Source organism: Dysidea avara, chromosome 11 (genome assembly GCF_963678975.1).
Source record: "Dysidea avara chromosome 11, odDysAvar1.4, whole genome shotgun sequence".
In the NCBI taxonomy this organism is placed as follows: domain Eukaryota; kingdom Metazoa; phylum Porifera; class Demospongiae; order Dictyoceratida; family Dysideidae; genus Dysidea; species Dysidea avara.
Window position 1 is genome coordinate 19,913,171 of NC_089282.1, and position 19,718 is coordinate 19,932,888.

General features: G+C 37.7%; 2 protein-coding genes and 1 pseudogene across 2 annotated transcripts; all 3 read right to left on the reverse strand.

Moving 5' to 3' along the window:
- Positions 1-117: 117 nt before the first annotated feature.
- LOC136237620 (galactocerebrosidase-like) lies at positions 118-8,780 on the reverse strand. The gene is made up of 20 exons (XM_066027837.1): positions 8,616-8,780; positions 6,136-6,204; positions 5,538-5,601; positions 4,784-4,872; positions 4,391-4,441; positions 4,226-4,339; positions 4,126-4,164; positions 3,951-4,081; positions 3,777-3,894; positions 3,690-3,727; positions 3,507-3,631; positions 3,120-3,262; positions 2,974-3,063; positions 2,127-2,216; positions 1,936-2,077; positions 1,785-1,885; positions 1,659-1,732; positions 782-942; positions 521-597; positions 118-466 (listed from the first exon to the last, which is right to left on the reverse strand). Exons 1-20 carry the CDS (start codon positions 8,739-8,741, stop codon positions 320-322), a joined length of 1,989 nt encoding a protein of 662 aa, XP_065883909.1. The 5' UTR covers positions 8,742-8,780; the 3' UTR covers positions 118-319.
- Positions 8,781-9,554: 774 nt separating this feature from the next.
- Positions 9,555-15,747, reverse strand: LOC136237621 (galactocerebrosidase-like; annotated as a pseudogene).
- A 639-nt stretch (positions 15,748-16,386) lies between these two features.
- LOC136238560 (basal body-orientation factor 1-like) lies at positions 16,387-19,712 on the reverse strand. Its single transcript, XM_066029114.1, has 15 exons — positions 19,586-19,712; positions 19,423-19,536; positions 19,317-19,374; positions 19,074-19,268; positions 18,868-18,948; positions 18,619-18,770; positions 18,470-18,566; positions 18,370-18,417; positions 17,881-17,949; positions 17,716-17,828; positions 17,579-17,669; positions 17,456-17,523; positions 17,312-17,407; positions 16,643-16,699; positions 16,387-16,595 (listed from the first exon to the last, which is right to left on the reverse strand). The coding sequence occupies exons 1-15, from the start codon at positions 19,654-19,656 to the stop codon at positions 16,487-16,489; spliced, it is 1,419 nt and encodes a 472-aa protein (XP_065885186.1). The 5' UTR covers positions 19,657-19,712; the 3' UTR covers positions 16,387-16,486.
- Between the last annotated feature and the right edge of the window lie 6 nt (positions 19,713-19,718).

Genomic DNA, 19,718 nt, shown 5'->3' on the forward strand with positions numbered 1-19,718 from the left:
AATGCAATGTTTATTGGTACGATGGTTTACCTCTGTTTCCACTATTTGATTTATGTATTACTCTGCTGTGTTGGATTAACTAGCTACTGCTTTAACTGACAACTTGTTTAGCAGAACTTTTCATAAGAATGGACAATGCATACAAATATTTATTGTGCAGTCATTTTGAAGGTGCCAAGTATATCAATGTGTATTTTAAATCAAATGTTGTAAGTCTATAAAGAACAAGTTTTAAACTACTAATTTTAACATGTTTACATTACCACAACTACAAGCAATAAATAATTGTCTATTTGTGGCCATCACATTACTATAAATATTAACTGGTGCCATCAGTAATCAGAAGACCATCAAAAGCAGCACGAATAAACGAAGAAGTTCCTATGCCAACAAAACCAGTAGGCTTTGCTGATGTGCTTGCTGTGGTCACCTCCCCTCCATCCAGATGTATATCAATCATTCCGTTCTATGTTAACAGTATGCATACATTGTATTCAACAATAATAATGTATACACATACTTGAACATTCAAGCTCAACATGTACCACTGGTTCTTCTTGATAGTAATACTTCCTTGTTTAATCACTTTTCTACCAGCTACATAGTGTAGTAAACACTCTAATACTGCATGGTAAACTGTTTATTGAAAAGTGTAGCAGTAGGGAAATGTTTAATGAATTTAAGATACAAAGAGTCATTTTCACAGCATCAAAGGTTTGTGGAATTTTTAAATTGGAAAATACTGCTATTTATATCCATCGCCAAACTTCAAACAACTTACCTAAGTCACTTGATATGATCCACTTCTGTTGTACACTGTTGAGCCAGAAAAACACTCCAGTTGCTCCCTTGACTTGACAGCCACCCTTGTCAACTAATACTGCCAAAAATACTCCTCCATCATCTATCAACATTGCACTGATGGTAGCATTAGCATTAGTCCTGGATGATAATCAATGACGCATTAATCCATAGATAAATAGATAATTAGTTTGAAATAGACACACTACAGTACATGTGTATCTGTTGTCAAATTTTAAATTGTTTGCCAGCTGCACCACACCCTAACCACACTGAGTAAACAATTACTGTATTAAATATATTATTTTCTATTATTTTCATGATATTAAATATATATTATATCTGTTTCAACATTTAGTGGAAACTACTCACTCTACACTAACCATACAGTTAATCTTGTATGTACGTATACTAGAGCTGTGCAAACTATCAATACTATACCTGGTATCGTGATACCAAGTATACTATACTCCAAGATTTGATATCATAGGTATCAAGGGGAACACGTTTGCAGGTTTTGCCTTTTGTGTAATCCTTGTCTTTTGACAGAAATTGATAATCTAATCTAATTTTTGCAATATAACTAGATAGTTGATGATGTTGGGTCACATTTTCAATTGGTTCGAGTCAAACTTTTTTCATAGGATCCTATTACATAGTTTGCATCTTCATGTACTAAATTATGAAAATGCCAAATTTTATGTGCACATTAGCTTGGATAGGTCATATCATGTGTAACATCGAAACCTAAAGTATACTGTGATACCCTAAGTATGGTATTGTGATGTGCAAACTTAAAGTGGCATCGGACAGCTCTAATGTATACATGCAGACTAAATTTGCAAAAGTGCACTTACCAACTGTTCTCCCCAATAATACTGATGGGTTGGTCTGCATCATTACACCAAGTGATGGGTCGTTGTGTGATGACCTGTATACAAATAATCTTCACTGAGTAGTTGTGTTACTACATGGGACCATACCTGTTCCATGACTTTGCCTTTCATTCCCGTACTGTCTTGACGTATCTCCCACACTCCAGTCTGATCAGCAAAGTAATCAGCTTCACTATATTCATCATATTCTGCCAGCATAAAAACGCTGAAATGTGATTACACTACAACCTTGACTTACTTTCAAAGTCATCCCTGTAAGGAGTGGGAAATGGCTTGGATGGAGGAATATCACCATGAGAGCCTTTCTTCTGACCAGTAGATGTTGACAGTGTAAGAATGGTGTCTGGTAGTAAATGGGCAGTAAACATGCCATTAGCAACCTGACAGAGCAATAAAAGTAAAACATTGCAAAGGGTTGTATAGACTGACTTCCACTGGGTCTAACTTGACAAAGTAACTTGGTTCAGCTCCATTAAAGCCAGGTTTAGATTCCCATGCATTAAGGCTGGTAGTTTGTGCCTGCAGGAATATTGTGAGATAAATACATGTGCAAGTACATATCATTATATCATCCAATGTAGAACACATGCGCGAAGTATGATAAACATTTAACATGTGACTGAAACTGGGAAAAACTGGACTTAGCACCTATGACAGCAGGTTTGATTTTTCAGCAAGAATACAAAGCTACATGAATAAACTATTGAATTTCACAATCACATTCAGCTAGCCTATCTTGAGTGGTCTGCTTTTGCCAGCTGCCTTTCCTAAGCCCAGTGGCAAGCTGTACAAGCGGTATGGGGCCTTAAAAGAGTTCTAGCCATGGCTGTATGTGGCTGTACAGCTCCATGGTGTTGAATAAAGACCTGTGCTGTAAATTTTAGCCAGTTTTGAGATCTGAATGGCCCATAATTCATCCTTGTGTATTCCTCTCTCATTTTTAAACAAACCTCTTGCCCTCCCTTCTCCTCCCACTACCTCTATAGGGGCTTGCTTGATACAGCCAGCATTGAGAAAAGAACTATCTAAAATGGTGGGAAATTTAGTTGTTGGCTATTTGTACAGTGGAGGTAAGGAAGTGGTGTAAAACATGTGAAATTTGGTACACATAGCTTCAACCAATGGTGAGCTACAATACACTAAATACCTTTAAACTGGCATTTTTTACTATATATAATTATATACTTCAAAATAGGTGATAAATCCGGTTTTCCCAGACTAGGTCACGTATATAAAAGCACACACATGCATGCATACAATACAAGTATTGGCTTACAAAGTTTCCTTTAAGAGTAAACGTTGCATCTTGCTCAGCTACATTGTATGGTGGTAGTGATGGACGAATACATTTGGAGTGATCATGAGTCTAACAACAACAGCCATTATACCAAGTATCGAGTATTCATATATAGTATACCATACCATTGTTTCAATAATAATTGTAAAATCCTTAGGATTCTCCTTGTTCATTAGAGTGACATAACTTCCTCCATTTTGTAGTTTGCCAGACCCACTGCCATTTTTGAGATAATAGTATCCTGGCTGAACAAACTGGGTTGTATGAGCTAGTTTAAAATATCACCAATAAATGCGTGTATTTTATAACAGTCATTAAACTCATCTTCAGTGTGTACATGTGTGTGTGAGTATACGTATCTATATGAAATCATACATAGCAACTACACTGTGTGTATTTCTGTAAAGTTGTCAGAGTATTTGCTAGACACGTAACATAGTAGCTAAAATTAATACTCTCTCAGTGAATGTCAACTTAGTACTAGTATATACAAATGTGTTCGCTAGACCTACCAGTTGCCCAAATGGTTCCAGTAACATTGTAGGATCCAGACCAAGGTTCTATGGCTGTCATGAGACCATCGCGAAAGAAAGGCAAACCAGGATAGTAACTAGCAATCAAGTTCCATGAGATTGTACTAAAAAACAATTACATATGTTATGCGCACAACAAACATTTTACACTAAGTGTGTTACCTGGTCATTTGCCCATTCACATAGTTTTGGTTCAAAATCTAAACAGTTTCAAATAAACAGTATTGGCCTGTAAATAACTTTACTCACTCTTGCCCAACATCCAGTACCCACTTCATCATTAAATGTACTATAGTCCTCAGAGGCCCATAATGGTTTACCAGTTTTGACAGCATTGTCATCACTCTTAGTACCAGGATAATGGGCCCTGTACAATAACAACATGAAACAAATAGTGCATGAAACTTGCAGCACCATTCTTACCCAATAATACTCACTGCATTAGCTAAATCCTTATCTGAGAGGATATTTGAAGAAATGCCCCCAAAGCTGCTATCAGCAGCAACTATTTCAGTGGAATTTAATCCATTACTATCCAACGTTTTACGTAAAACCTAAAATGTCCACTTCAGCAAAGTAAGAGACTGCATGTGTGTACCTTAATGTAGTTACTATCGTAGTTGCGTTCATTCCATATCTGTATGTGTGGTTAAAAGCTTGATAATGAATATTACATATAGAATTGTATATTTCCTTACTCCAACATAATCAATGGTGAGATTATAATGATCTTTTGCTCCATTAATCCATTTACAAATATAGCCAGCAGTCAAATCAGGATGTTTGTAAGGACTACCTGTACCATTTCCAACCTATCATAATTTTTGTTACACAATATTGCATGCTATTCAGTAAATTCTCACCCATGCTGGATAAGCCCATGATAAACCATATAGCTTGATGTTTGGATTTCTCTGTAATAAAGGTATCAAATAAACAATAACTACATGAAACTGTTATAGCTCTATCACTGTCGAGAGTGATAATTTAATGTTCATGAGATAATAACTCATTTCCATCCCAATTGTGTACACTGCTGTAGCAGTACACTGACTGATTTATCATTCTCTATAATTTTAATTGTAAGCATGCACTATGTGTGACTGCAGAAAATTACTGCAACAGCCTGAAAAATTATGGTTGCATAAATTAATTAGGGTCATCTTTTCCGCCCACTTCCAGTCACTAGGTGTATATAATACTTATTTCAATAACAGCCTACAGCTCTTTTCTTCTACTGTAAATGTACACTGCACCTTTTTAGCCTCTACCATCAACCACCATTCATAACCTCTCTGGTAGTTCTCATCATCAGCAGTGTGCATGTGAGATGACTCTGTTCCATCTATATAAAACAATTAGAAAAAGATTTGAAGGTATGCAATACTTTTTTAGCCATCCTCCAACCCCACTAATTAATTTTGGCTTCTTGCTATTGGGTTACAGAAGCAGTGAGAGTGGAGGCCAACTTTGATAGTGAAATTTCACAGTGCATGAAGTTTGGAGCATATAACAGTTATGGCTGTTATTCGTGGGAGTCAGGGGGTTTGTACCCAGGAAAATTTTCATATTTTAGAAGAGCTCTGGGGAAGTATATATTTTAGTAATTTCAGGAAAAAGATACATCCTGTGAATCCTACTCAAATACATACAAAATCAGTCATTATAAAAATAATCAATCTAAAAGGTTCTTGTCATGAATGATGTTAATGAATTGGCATTTACAATATAACCTGGTAAACTATTCCAATCATTACTCACTCTGTTCAGGATGTGACAACACTCCTTTTAGATGATTTCACTGTGTTTTTGCAAATAAATGACTGTTCTATCAGAGTATCCTGATCTTTCCTTGAAAGGACTGTGCAATGAAAGTGGGGGAGGGGTGTGTGCCCGTTTCCACCACCTATGTTGTGTTAATTATCTATATTACCAAATCACTTTAGCAAGATTTGCCACTTCATCACATCAACACATGCTATACAATTTGTATGCAGTTACAGGACTTACCTGTACTCTGAGCATCACCTCCAATTTCTACTTTAAGGATGTGAAAGGAAGCTCCAAAATTTGGCTAGACACAGAACAAAATGAATAAGGTGGAACCACTGCAAACTACCAAGAAATTTTCTCCATGGGCACAAAGTTACTAGGCATGCGTCTAGTATGCCTTGCAATTGGGAATTATAATATTATAAGTACCATGCTGAGAAATACTTCAGAATAATCAGAGATGAGTCCTAGAAATAATTGGTTGTAAAATTGTAAATATTGATAGCTCTGAAAAACTGCAAGCATAAAAATATGGAAACACTCTAATAGAGCAGTCACACCTTAATAAAGTCATCTTCTAGTCCACACTTTTAATACAGCAATCACTTATTATATGACTAGTACCTGGAAAATTTATCTGGAATAATTTTTAGTGGATTTAAATGAAATGCCAGATCAATAATTGAAAGATTTTGGAGTATAATAGACTTTAGGCTAAACATTACTCTTGCATATATAAATATTATAAATATTTGCTACCTAACCAAGCAAAAGCTGTACATTTAAGTTTATAGTGTACAGTTATAGAATACAATGGACATGCACATGAACTTACCAGAAATAAAAAGTCCAGAATCTGATTACGAGTAGTCTCTGGGTAGCTAACTAAAAGTCGTGATGTTGCCTGCAATGAAAATAGACACAGTAGCTATCTTGCATGCACAGTATACATAAAATACATGCACTGTTAAATTACACCACTTTTAAAACAGCAACTAAAATGTGAGAATCATTGAACTGATCCTTGGCTGCAGGAACTACGTAGGGTATGTAGCCATGTCTTGAAAACAAATCCAAGACACTGGCTATACATGTTCCAGTTCTATTTGACTGTTTCCTGTTACTTTAGCTACAGAGCCTCCAGCACCTCAAGCAGCAATTGCACTAACGACATCTTATTGTCCAGTTATTGTTATGCTCTGACACACAATAATTTCCGTGTCATTTGTCAGGAAGATGTTAGATGATACTGCCAGCAATATCTCAACTTCTGTGTTTTGATCATACAAAAAGTGGGTGTACTCAGCTAGCTTTGTTTAAGAATTCCAATCATTGTTATCTTTTGTAACCACACCTTCCTTGCCATGCCAACACAGGTCCCATTTTGTGATTATTTGATCACATGTGTCTGAGGGTTTACCGCCTTAATTTTAGGCACATACAGCAAAAGCAGTACCAAGATAGTTTCTGAGACTTCCAGAAACTAGCTAAGTTATAACACATAATTATACAAGGTTCTGAATGAGCAGTCGACCATCCTAATAGAACAGTCACTATATAATTAAAATCTGCAAACTGATGTTTCCCACCCACCACCCACATCTGGTTACTGTCAGCTCTAAAGATTCCATTATTCTGTATTTTTCAATTATTTTCCAGTTATTCTTGCATACTGCAGGGTCAGTAAAAGTGATCTTGTAAGGGTGTCAGCTCACGTATCAGTGTGCTATCAAGTTGGCATGCACAAATTGACATTTGTGTTAATTTTGCAACATAAAAAGGAAAGTTCAAGCCTCAGCATGTTTATGCACTTTTATGGTTAAATAATGGCCTAAAAAGTAATTGCAATGGAAATGGACCACCTGCCCACATGAAAATATGCCTGGGTGCAGGATGGTATACAGAGAATTTAGCCTTATCCTGCATCCATGTCGCTTTACTACTTCAAACTTCACATTGCTCCCACCCCTTTACCCTTTGGACTGCTCCATTGCTCCTATATGCCAGCAGAAGTAATTTCGAACTATGTAATTTTTAACCTTCTAGACGATGATGCTATCAGTGTGCAGGAAGTTTGAAACCGTTGATCAAAATTCCTAGAGCAGCCCATGTATCCAGTAATTATTTGCATCATCTAACTAATCAGTGTATGATGGATATCATTCTTATTATAGTGCAAGATGTATGACCGAAACACGAACCCCCACAAACAATTGACAATAACTCCAGCTGTGATTTATAAAAAACACCAACCAGTTGTACTTGCTACTTGTAAACATATTGAAGATCAACAACTTTTAAAATCAAAATTCTAACCCCCATAAATTTGGGGGAGTGTGATATTTATTAGAGTATAATGTTTTGACACTTGTTTTTAGAAATTTGGTTTTACCTACTGGCTCTGACTTACAGTAAAGGCTCCTTTTGTTAAGACCTAAGACAGTTTTTTAAATTTTAATTTCATTCTGTATTTGTGTAGAGAAAAATACAAAAAAATAATATTGAGTTCAGTAACTTAACCATGCAGAGTAATGCCTCACGTTTTGGTGCAGAAACATGCCACAAGATAAGTGAACATTTGGTAATACAGATGACCTCTTAAATCAAATCTAAAGAGCAGACATTCATATAATATTTATTAAACACCACAGTTCATGATTATGATGAACAAAATGAAAATTAAGTACATGATATTACGTAATTACACAAATTAAAAACAGTCTGGGTTGATTGCAATTGTCCATTCATTGGAGTTTCTACCATAGAAAATTCTCTGTGAAACAGAGATTGAGGCACTGAACATTTCATTCAAAAGTCCTCTAGTACTCGCTTTAGAAAATAGGGGTACTTACTGGGTAAAATTAATGACATCTTTAAATGCAAGAAAAGAATTAGGTAAAAATGACCCAAAACACTAACTTTTACAATTCTGTAGCAGTGAGAAATCTTCAAACAATCTAACTCAGCCAAAACTATGTATATTTGCTGCCGCCCACACAATTCTAAATTAATTGTATCTCTTAATACGTATATCCATATATGGAACCACCCTCACTAAGTTTATGTATGTTGTAACAGGTTATGCTGAAGTCAATCATTACAATACAGAAATTTTAACATAAATTTTCATGATTTTTTTTTTTCATTTTTGGTCATTTCAAACGTCTCGCACTATAGCGATAGGGCCTGCGTATGCATGTGCACACAATGCCACAATTATTTACCCTCAGTTGCTAACTAAACGGACACATCTAACCTTGCGTCTAATCGAATGGGGCGTGGCATGAAATAATTACATTATGAGAATTAACTTACCCCCCCGCCGCTGAGTCCTCCTATTCCGTCAAACATTCTGCCTATACCATTAGTGTCGTCCACCACGTAATCTGCACTAGCAGCAACCGCCAACAAGGCCAAGAAGCTCACTGCTCTCAAGGTCATACTTGCCACGTGATTGATTGCATAACAAAGAAAAAATACCATATATGGCTAACTAAAATGCAGTCACGAGTTCGCACACAGAATACTACATGCGTACAGTTGCAACACAAACAGCAGCTTGCTGCTGCCGCTACTGCTGCTGCTGCTGCCGCTGCTGCTGCTGCTGCTGCTGCCGCTGCTGCTGCTGCTGCTGCCGCTGCTGCTGCTGCTGCTTTTTCACCAGAAACCACTATTGTAACCGTTTTCCTGTTATTATATGACACAAATAAGAAATGAAACATTGGAAAGATCAAAAGAGATTGTAAAAAGCACACCACAAAATAATAGCTAATGCAGTTTCTTCTAATCAGCTACAGCAGCACTACGATGCTAAAAGGATCAACAACAGCCAATAAAAATCAATAGACTAGTATAGAAGCACTCTCACTGATCAACTTACCACTAGTAATGTCAAAATCATCAAAAGCAGCACGGATAAATGAAGAAGTTCCTATACCAACGAAACCAGCTTTGGCTGCTATGCTCACTGTAGCCAACTCCTTCCCATCAAGATTTATAGTAGCCATACCTTTTGTGCATATTACACATGTACATATACTTACTTAATCATATACAATTAGCTATGTAAGTATCACAGCGTACCTGCACAATTAAATTCAATGTGTACCATTGGAATTTAATGAGGTCAGCACTCTCTTGTTTAATCACATTATTACCAGCTGTATATATCATGGTAACAAATGTACTTCAATGTTAATATACGTACAGTAATACTGCATGCATATGGACTCACCCAAATCACTGGATATGGTCCACCGTTGTTGCCAGCTGTTGATCCAGAAAAACACTCCAGTTGCTCCTCTAACTTGACAACCACCTCTGTCAACTAAGGATGCTAAAAACAACCCTCCATCAGCCATCAACATAACACTGACGATGGCATTGACACTACTCCTAGTTAAAGATACAAGTCTATAACAATTCTGGTGGTTTCTGTCCCTCCTTTTTCCTAGGCACATTGCACATAAATAATTATATACATGAATAAAAGAAAATTTAAGTATGGACACATACAAGAAAGACAGACATGCAGGTGTAGTTAATAGAGAGACACCAGAGAAGTTATATAAAGTAAATCAGAGATAGAAAGAAACAGAGATCGAAGTATCAATAAAGTATGACATCCAAATAAAGTACATATTAGACTACATGATAGCCAAAAAAAAAAAAAAAAATAGTAGAACTAGCCAACCTTTCTTGTAAGCAATACAAAAGTATTAGCTTATTGTGATGTTGCATGTACATGCATGCGTTAAATTCATCACTTGATGCTTCTTACCATGTAACATCTCCAATGATGCTAATAGGTTGAATTGCATCACTACACCAAGTAATGGGTCGTTGTGTGATGACCTGTAGAGTTAAGATTGCTATACTAGCTAGGATTTTACCTGTTCCATGGCCTTGCCTTTCATGCTTATATTATCTTGACGTATCTCCCACACACCAGTCTGATCAGCAAAGTAGTCAGCTTCACTATATTCAGCATATTCTACACATTGCAGAAGATAACATATCTAAATATCAACCTCAACAGATGATCCAGTTATTACATTTACTGAATACTCAGTGTATCAATCCTTAGAAAAGCCATGCAAGACTACAAAACTAACACTGTAATGTTTGCTTCTAGTATAGTACTTTTCAAGCTGCTGTTATGCATATGCATGGTAACTCCAGGAATTTGGTGACTAGTTTCCAATTCAGAGTTTTTGTGATGCCAGGGCCGCCATCTTTTTGTGATGCCAGAGACAATCTTCTATTTGTCAATCTATGGGGGTCTGGGGGCATGCTTTTTCCAGGGAAAATTTTTGAAAGTTAGACCTACTGTGAAGTTTGAATTAGAGAGTGATTTCAGCAGTTTATCTAATATTTATGATCGACTGTTGTATTAGAGAATGACTGCTCTATTAAGATATCCCAGCATCTTGATGCTGCGCTGCTAGACCAGTTTCTGGAAATCACCCTGGAACTGGTACTGATATGTACATACTTTCAAAGTCATCCTTGTAGGGAATGGGGAATGATTTGAATGGAGGAATATCTCTATAAGAGCCTTTATTCTGACCAGTAGATGCTGATAGAGTCAGGATAGTGTCTGGAGCTACATGAACACTAAATCTACCACCAGCCACCTACAAATACACTGTCTGTTGTTATACAAGGTATTTTTGACTGACCTTCAGTGGATCCATCCTAGCAAAATAGTTTGGTTCAGCTCCATTAAAGCCAGGTTTGGATATCCTTGCATTAAAACTGGTAGTCTGAGCCTGCACACGAATGATTGGGACAGCTAAAATTTACTTGCAGCATGTTTACACTAAAACCTGGTTGACACACAGACAGACACACACACACGCACATGCACGCACACGCACTCACACATACATGTGCATGTGCACACACATACAGACTCACACATACATGTACACTTCTTGACTTCTTGATTGCCTGTCCTGATTCTTCTTCAATTCGGTCCCCCACCCAGCACCCACCCATCTAGCCAAGGGATGCTGGATAACTTAATTACAAGCAATTTATTTAGGCCAGATGAATGAATGGACTCCCAAGGAGGGTGGATGGACCACTGACAACTGCAGGGACCTAAGATGCAATGTATGCATAGTGTTAAGCCTGTTGTTGGCTTGCAAGGCCAACTCAAGGGCACCCTGGCCCTGCCTGGTATCTACCGCATGGTCAATACCAGGGCTGCTATCATTTGCTACACCACTAGAGTGGCATGCTACCAGGCCCACGACACATGCACACATGCACGCGCATGCACACACACACAAACTACACGCACGCACGCACGCACACACACACCACACACACGGACACACACAAAAACTACACACACAATTGTACACAATTGTACACAAGCACACACTTACAAAACTCCCTTTAAGAACAAATGTTACATTTTGGTCAACAATATTGTATGGTGACAGTGTTGGACGAATACATTTTGAATGGTCGTGTGTCTGTGAATAATGAAACCAGTAACAATTGTAACTACTGACATGGTGTATAACCTACTATACCATTGTTTCAATGATGATAGAGAAGTCTTTAGGATTTTCCTTGTTGACTAGAGTGACATAGCTCCCTCCATATTGTAGCTTACCAGTCCCACTACCATGCTTTAAATAATAGTATCCTGGCTGAGCAAACTGGGTTGTGTGAACTAAAAAGCATTAAAACGTATTTCACAATGAGCATTACAAATTAATTGTGTACATTAAAATGTCTACAAATACATGAGCACCTCAATTGCATACCAGTTGCCCAAATGGTCCCTGTAACATTGTAAGAACCAGACCAAGGTTCAACAGCTGTCATGAGACCATCACGATAGAAAGGCAAGCCAGGATAGTAACTAGCAATCAAGTTCCACGTGATAGTACTGGAAAGTAGTTTGATAAACTGTTAACTATCTAGCTGCTTGTACAAATACACACCTTGTCATATTTCCATTTACATAATTTTGGTTTAAGATCTACACATTCACGCAAGGAAACAACTCAAACACTACAATGTTATGATTGTTACTCACCCTTGCCCAACATCCAGTACCCACTTCATCATTATATGTACTGAAGTCTTCAGAGGACCATAATGGTTTACCAGTTTTCACAGCATCGCTAGGACTGTTAGTACCAGGACAATGGGCCCTGTTGAATAAAATACAATTGTAACAAAAGTTGGGAGAATCATGACTTATCCAATAACACTAACTACATTAGCAAGGTCTTTGTCTAATAGAATGTTTGCAGAAATACCTTCAAAGCCACCATTAGCAGCAACTATCTCAGTGGATCCAAACCCATTACTATCCAAAGTTTTACATAGCAGCTAACACACCATAATTTGTGCATACACATAAGCACAGAAAAAAGCCTAGAACACACCTTTGTGTAATTACTATCATAGTTACGCTCATTCCAAACCTACAACACCACACATGTACACACTCAGTTATATGTACATAAACAATAGCTAATTCCTCACTCCAATGTAATCTATTGTGAAATTATAATGATCTTTTGCTCCCTTGATCCATTTACAAATATAGCCAGCAGTCAAATTAGGGTATTTGTATGGACTGGAGTTATCATTTCCAACCTATATAATTGAAAGAATCTATATATATATATACTATGTAGCAAGTCTTAACTTTGTTATGCAGCTAAAAGCATAGAGTTAATAATTTTTGGATCACTACAATCAACTGTACGTACGTATGCATCACTCACTCATGCTGGAAAAGCCCATGGCAGACCATATGGTTTGATGTTAGGATTTCTCTGCATTACACATGGTATACATACAGAATATAAATAGAATTATTTTCTATATAATCTATACCTTTTTAGCCTCTCCCATCAACCACCATTCATAACCTCTCTGGTAGTTCTCTTCATCAGCAGTGTGCATGTGAGATGACTCTGTTCCATCTGTTGAAATTTACAACTTTATGCATGCACCAGAACCAGCAGTGGATGGGATTTTTAAAAAGGAGGTTTCTGAAAATAGATAGATACACCTTAAAAATAAGGCAGAATAAAATTAAGTTTTCTGAGATTGGCTACTTTTAGTTAACAAAAACAGTATATCTTATATGATTTAAACTGTAAATACTATAGCTAACCGTAGGACAAAGTTTGTGACTAAGCTGTAGCTTTGATACCTCCATTAGAGTAGTTACTTGACTATTCTATTAGAGTATCTCAATCATTTTAATGCAGTGGGGGTGAAAAGTGATTCAGAAGTGTTGCTGAATATATAATGAAAATTAGTTAAATGAAATTGTATGCATGATATTAAAATACAGTGCATGGTATTATAGTTTTGTTTGTTATGACAAATTTGTCAATACACCAATAATGAACTACCACTGAGATAAGGAGCACATTCCTGCTGAAATCACAGAAGCCCACCTAGCCTAGTAGGTCTGCCACTTAGAAACATTTTGAAGGTGAGGCACTGCTGAATACTCTACTAGAGCTAAAGTAAGGTGACTCATCTTGACTTTAAGCAGTACTAAATTCTCTTCATTCTAACTCTTTTACCAATGCAGCTGCCTCAGTTTCCTCAATGATAAAGATGACACTGGAACAATACTGTACAGGATTGTAGCCAGACTTTTAGGTTCTTCAGATGAAAAGGCGAAACTTTCTTGACTGTTGTGATGTAGAAATATGGGTGTTTCGAAGCATACCAGCATGCATGCTTCATACACTGAAACTAAGGAGATCTGGGGCACGTCTTCCCAGGGAAATATTTGAAAGTAGATACTAAAAAGCTGAATTTAGTGACATTTCAGTCACTAAAAATAACACAAAATTTAGGTTGGACTTTTCCTACTAAAATTTTGAACTTTAATGGACCTTACAAATTGTGGACGTTGCTTTCAAGTAGGTGTTCTTCAGAGGCAAACACATAATCACTAGCAATATATAGTTATGAAGAAGTAAGCAACATGCACACACCTGTACTCTGACCATCACCTCTAATTCCACCTTGAGAATGTGCAGAGAAACTCCAAAGTTTGGCTGGACCATAGAAAAATAACATTTATGCATAATTTTGTTATTTACTAGATTTAATGGGTCATAAGCAATACACCATTTTTTGAAGCAGTATGATTCATCAACTCCTGTTTTGTTACCAGTCACTTTTGTATTATTTGGCTTATCATTAGGCTCTGATGGCTGCACTATTACAGTGTCATTGCTGTTAAGCACTGTATTGTTAATACACCAATTTCCCCATTTACCGTATCCTTACACACATGGCTGATGCATGTATGTGTGTGAAAAAGAAGAGTACAATCCCTATAGGTTCATATACTAAATAAGCAGCTTAATTTTGTCTGCCTATGTGCGTAAGGATACGGTAATAGTCTGTCGATTAAGGATGTATGCTGCAATTATGCTGACCTGCAATTATGCTGACATAAATAAGTATATGTACAGGAAGCAATTGTCAATGAATATTTGCAAGGAAATAACATGGTAGCTATAAAGCACACACGGAGGTGGAGTGGTATGTTGGAGAATAATATTTTGCTAATGTGCAACACTAGCTAGGGAGCATGCCTGCTATAGCTTGCACCACACCTGTGTAAAGCATATATACATTTATTTATTTATTTATAAGGTTCTGTAGGACACCTGGTCCTACAGCCTGTTTAAATATAACTGGAAGTACGGTCAACAAGCAATTATATATATGCTCCAATAGAGCAGCGTTATAAGCTTGTTGACCATCCAGAAACACCTTTGCAGTGAAGGGAATGTAATACGAACCCTCTATGACTAGAGACACAATAGCTATCACTTACAGAGACATCAATCTCATTATGCATTTACCAGAAACAAGTAGTCCAGTATCTGGTTGCGGTAAACTTCAGGGTAGCTAATCAGCAGTGATGATGACTGAAAACAAGACAACTCTATATTAATAATTTATACGTATAGAGTTCAGACCTCAGCTGGAGTCCTGGCATACAGCACATAGCGCATAAATTGCCATAGAGTCCGTAATTTATTGCTTGGATATGCATTGCATGTGCAAAGATGCTGTGGGAAAAAAAAAGATGTTGTGGGCGTGGCATATATTATGTTAGCTTACCGCGCCTGCGCTGAGCCCGCCGGTTCCGTAAAATCTTCTCCCCAGACCGCCTGAGTCATCCAAAACGTAAGCTGCGTTGACAATAGCCGTTAGCAATGCGACTAACATGTGTAATACTCTGCAAGCCATAGTCGTCACGTGATCGATTTAACAGTTAGTATGCACGTGACCCCATCACCCTTGAACCACTGTATTTCCCTCGGTATTTCCAAACGTTATACGTATTTGTGATAGGCTGGATAATCTGTTGTCTAGTGTATATTTCATTGCCTGTGCAATGTGGGGGGTGAATGTACATTGTTTTTGCTATGGATATGCACCAAAAAGGCACTGAAGCCCATAAAATTTAGGTTAAGGCTGCACTGAGCACAAGTTACTGTCAGCGAGGCTGTCAGTGCTGATCACTGTAAAGCTTTAATAATATATCCAGCACACATTTGTCATGTACATACCGAACAACTTATTTATTTATCAGTGGTTCTGAAAAAGCAAAGCTTTATAATACCACACATTATGTATGTTGCACCACTAGCTACATATTGGTCAAATTAAAAATTCTGGCCATTTATATTGAAAACATCAATCGTTCACATACTGAATTTCTTAAGCAGTAGCTAGCTTATTTAGCTGGAAAATCCTGTGTCTAAACAGTTAAGATTCAGCATGCTCAAGAAGTAATAGCCAGTAGGATATGAATTGTTATATAGAGTGTAATGAACCGTCAATTCCATCCTCATACAGGACTTGATATGTATGTGCTATCTTTAAGTACAACCATAGATTATAATATATTCCCTACTGTGTAGGGAATGTATAATCTATGGTACAACAAAATGGCTTGTAGATTGTTATCTTTTCAAATACACTTTCTGTAACAACTTTAAACAGGCTGTAGGACCAGGTGTCCTACAGACCTTCAGCACTTGTGCTGTAAAGCCTTAATAGATTGTCAAGGTAAATACGATCTTGACAACTAAACAACCAATAGATTGTGTATAGCATGTCGCACCACATAATGATAACATCTGGTGGTCATGAAGTAGGATACACTATATTACACCACTACTGTTCATCTTTGAGAATAACAGTCTTAACACATGTTCTCGTTGTTCCCAAGTCAACTCAGCCAAGTCTTTCCTACCCTTGGAGTCATCATGCCTACAATAAGAGTGATGATGCCACATACAATAATCAATAATACTTACCATTTCTCAGCTGCTACCATGTCATGATAAACACTGTTAGTACTTGTCTCAGTGTTCCTATTGTAACAATAAACCATAACATAAAACTGCATGTACAAAGGAATACAATGACACCCAGAAAACTTGTGAGCAACAGCTCAGTCAAGTGTCCTTGTTAGTGATGTGTCCTGATTTCAAGGGTCTACACAAATGGGACCATGGACAAGTGTCCTGATTATCAAGGTGTTTTTATTAGAGAGGTGTCCTGATTTCGAGGGATCTAAACATTTGTACACTAATACAAATGGGACCATGGACAAGTATCCTGATTATCGAGGTGTCTTTATTAGTGAGGTGTCCTGATTTCAAGGGGACTGTGTGTACACTAATACAAATGGGACCATGGACAAGCATCCTGATTATCACGGTGACCTTATTAGAGAGGTGTCCTGATTTCAAGGGGTCAAAATGTGTGTGCACTAAAATGGACAGGTTTCCTGATTTTATCAAGGTCTCCTCAATTCAGGAGTCTAAATGTGTGTACATTAATACAAATGGGACCATGAACAAATGACCTGATTATCAAGGTATCCTTATTAGTTAGGTGTCCTGCACATGGGACCATAGACAATTGTCCTGGTGTCCACATTTCAGGATGAGAGATACCACTATTATTATATTATTGCTTACTTGAAGGTACGTATCTTGGGGAATGTAGCTGCTCCTTTCTGCGCAGCCAAGAACTGCTCATTGTAAGCTATTGAAGCAGCCTTCTGATACTGCAGCCTGCATTTGCAATATGATAAAATATTCTAGCCCTCTAATCTCTATTACCTGTTGTTGCTGATCTCACTACGTACAACTCCTAGGGAGTCCAAGAAGAACTGTTCAACATCAGAACGCTGTATCAATTATCACCATTTAACACCATTAACCATCACTGCTTTCATTCCTCACCTGTTGTAGTATTCTCCTGCCTAGAGAACGTATATGTTTATTCTCTCTCTTCATCAATTCCAGGCTCCTCTTGACACTAGCCAACTCTGCCCTAGAAAAGTATACATGTACAATAGTGATGTTGTGGACCACTGTACTTTTGCTCTTGTTGTTCTTGTTTGTTCTGCTCCTTTAGCTGCTTTCTTTCTTCATCAAAATCTTTAATAATTTCAGTCAGTGACTGTTCCAAACCATGTACTTTATCTTGTAGCTACATTGATGACGGCTCATAAACACCGTTTACCATTTTTGGAGTTATCTACCTGACTGACAAGTTTTTTGTGGTGTCGGGCTTGTACCACTTTTTCTTGTACTAATGTCTCTCCAAGTTCCTGTATAGTTAGTAAAATTTATAATGTCTACAACACATGACATGCACACTCTTTAAACATGCATTCACACATGTGCACACACAAACATGGCCCGTGTGAGCATATGCACGCACGTATGCATGCACACACACACACACACACACACACACACACACACACACACACACACACACACACACACACAGCCTGCTGTTGTTATACAATCACACTTATGCCCTAGAAGTCAGTACAGGAAAGCCTCCCTCAGCACAGGACTAGTACCCCACATGGGAGGCTATACCATATCTCATAAATAAAGATGTTACCCCACGTAAGGTATATATTGGTGGGGTACCCATGCATACACACAAGCAGCAGTACACACACAACACACATGTGCACACACAGAATGTATGCATGGGTGTATGCATACATTCTTACTTTCTCAGCTTTCAGCTGTTTATTTTCCATAAACATAACCTCATTGAGCTATGGAAACATACCACTGGTACTATAGCAGCTGTTGATTGTATGGACGTACCTTCTTAAGCCTTTCAGCATCTTCAGTGTGTAACTCTAGTGCATCACAAATCTGAACATTCTTCCGATAAATCTCTTTAGTTTGATGATCAAGGTTACTGATATGTAAGACCTACTGATGATGTTTACCCTATTCAATGTAACTTTCACCTGATAGCTTCATCATGAGCATTCTTAGATACTTCGCTGATTCTCCGTGCTGCTTCTTTTTGCAGTCGATACTTTTCTTCTAAGAATCTCTGTTGCTGGACAGCCAAATCTTCTTCATGCTGTTGCTGCATATTCTCAACCATCTTGTTAAACTAATCAGAATATTACAATAGACATTGATACACACTGCATCAATCACACACACACACACACACACACACACACACACACAAACACACAAACACACACCCTCTCTATTTCTTGTTGCATCGATGCTCTCTTGCGTGAGAACTCTTTTAGAGAATTCAATTCATTTTGCAGTTTGTTGATCTATAGGAGAGCAACATCAAAACAGTGGCCATTTCCATCTTTATGACAAGACAATAATGGGAATTTTAGTGCCCACTCAAAGGTAGGTTCTAATTCTCAAACTAAGTGCAGTTAGATATACGTACCTGTTGTGACTGTGTTGCCACAGTGTCCTCCAGGGTGTGAATCTGTTCCCCGTATTCTTCCATAAGCTGTTCTTTTTCTTTGTTAGCCTCAAGACGTACACTTTTTAACTCTCCTTCTAGTTGAGCAATTCGTTCGTCCTTGCCAGTTCCTTCACGACGCAAAAAGGCAATGACTTCAACCGTATCCTTTTCAGTCTACAGTGGCAGTACATGAAATTCACAGCACATTACCAGTCAGACAACCTGAGAAATGGCGCCCTGTAGTGTTTCGTTCTCGTTTACCAGTCGCTTCACATTAAGGCTGAAACAGTACACGCTCTGCACACATGTATCACTCGCACGTACGCACCTATATTCCTTTCTTGATTTCTCCGTAGTATGGAAACGTGCCTCCCATAACTTGGCTGAAGCGATGGCATCTTTCATTAAGTTATCCCTACCGCCCCCTTCAGCCTTCTTCTTACTATAACATCAATAGTAAAGAATTGTTTTCTTCAATTTGTTGTAACAACCTTCCCTTCTTTTTCTTCTTGCCACCGGCCTTCTTACTCCCTTTCTTGCTTTTTAGTTTCTTCCCAGGCATGGTTGTCTTTCGTTACCATAACAACACAATATTTGTGATTGTGGTATAAGCGCTTTTTCGAA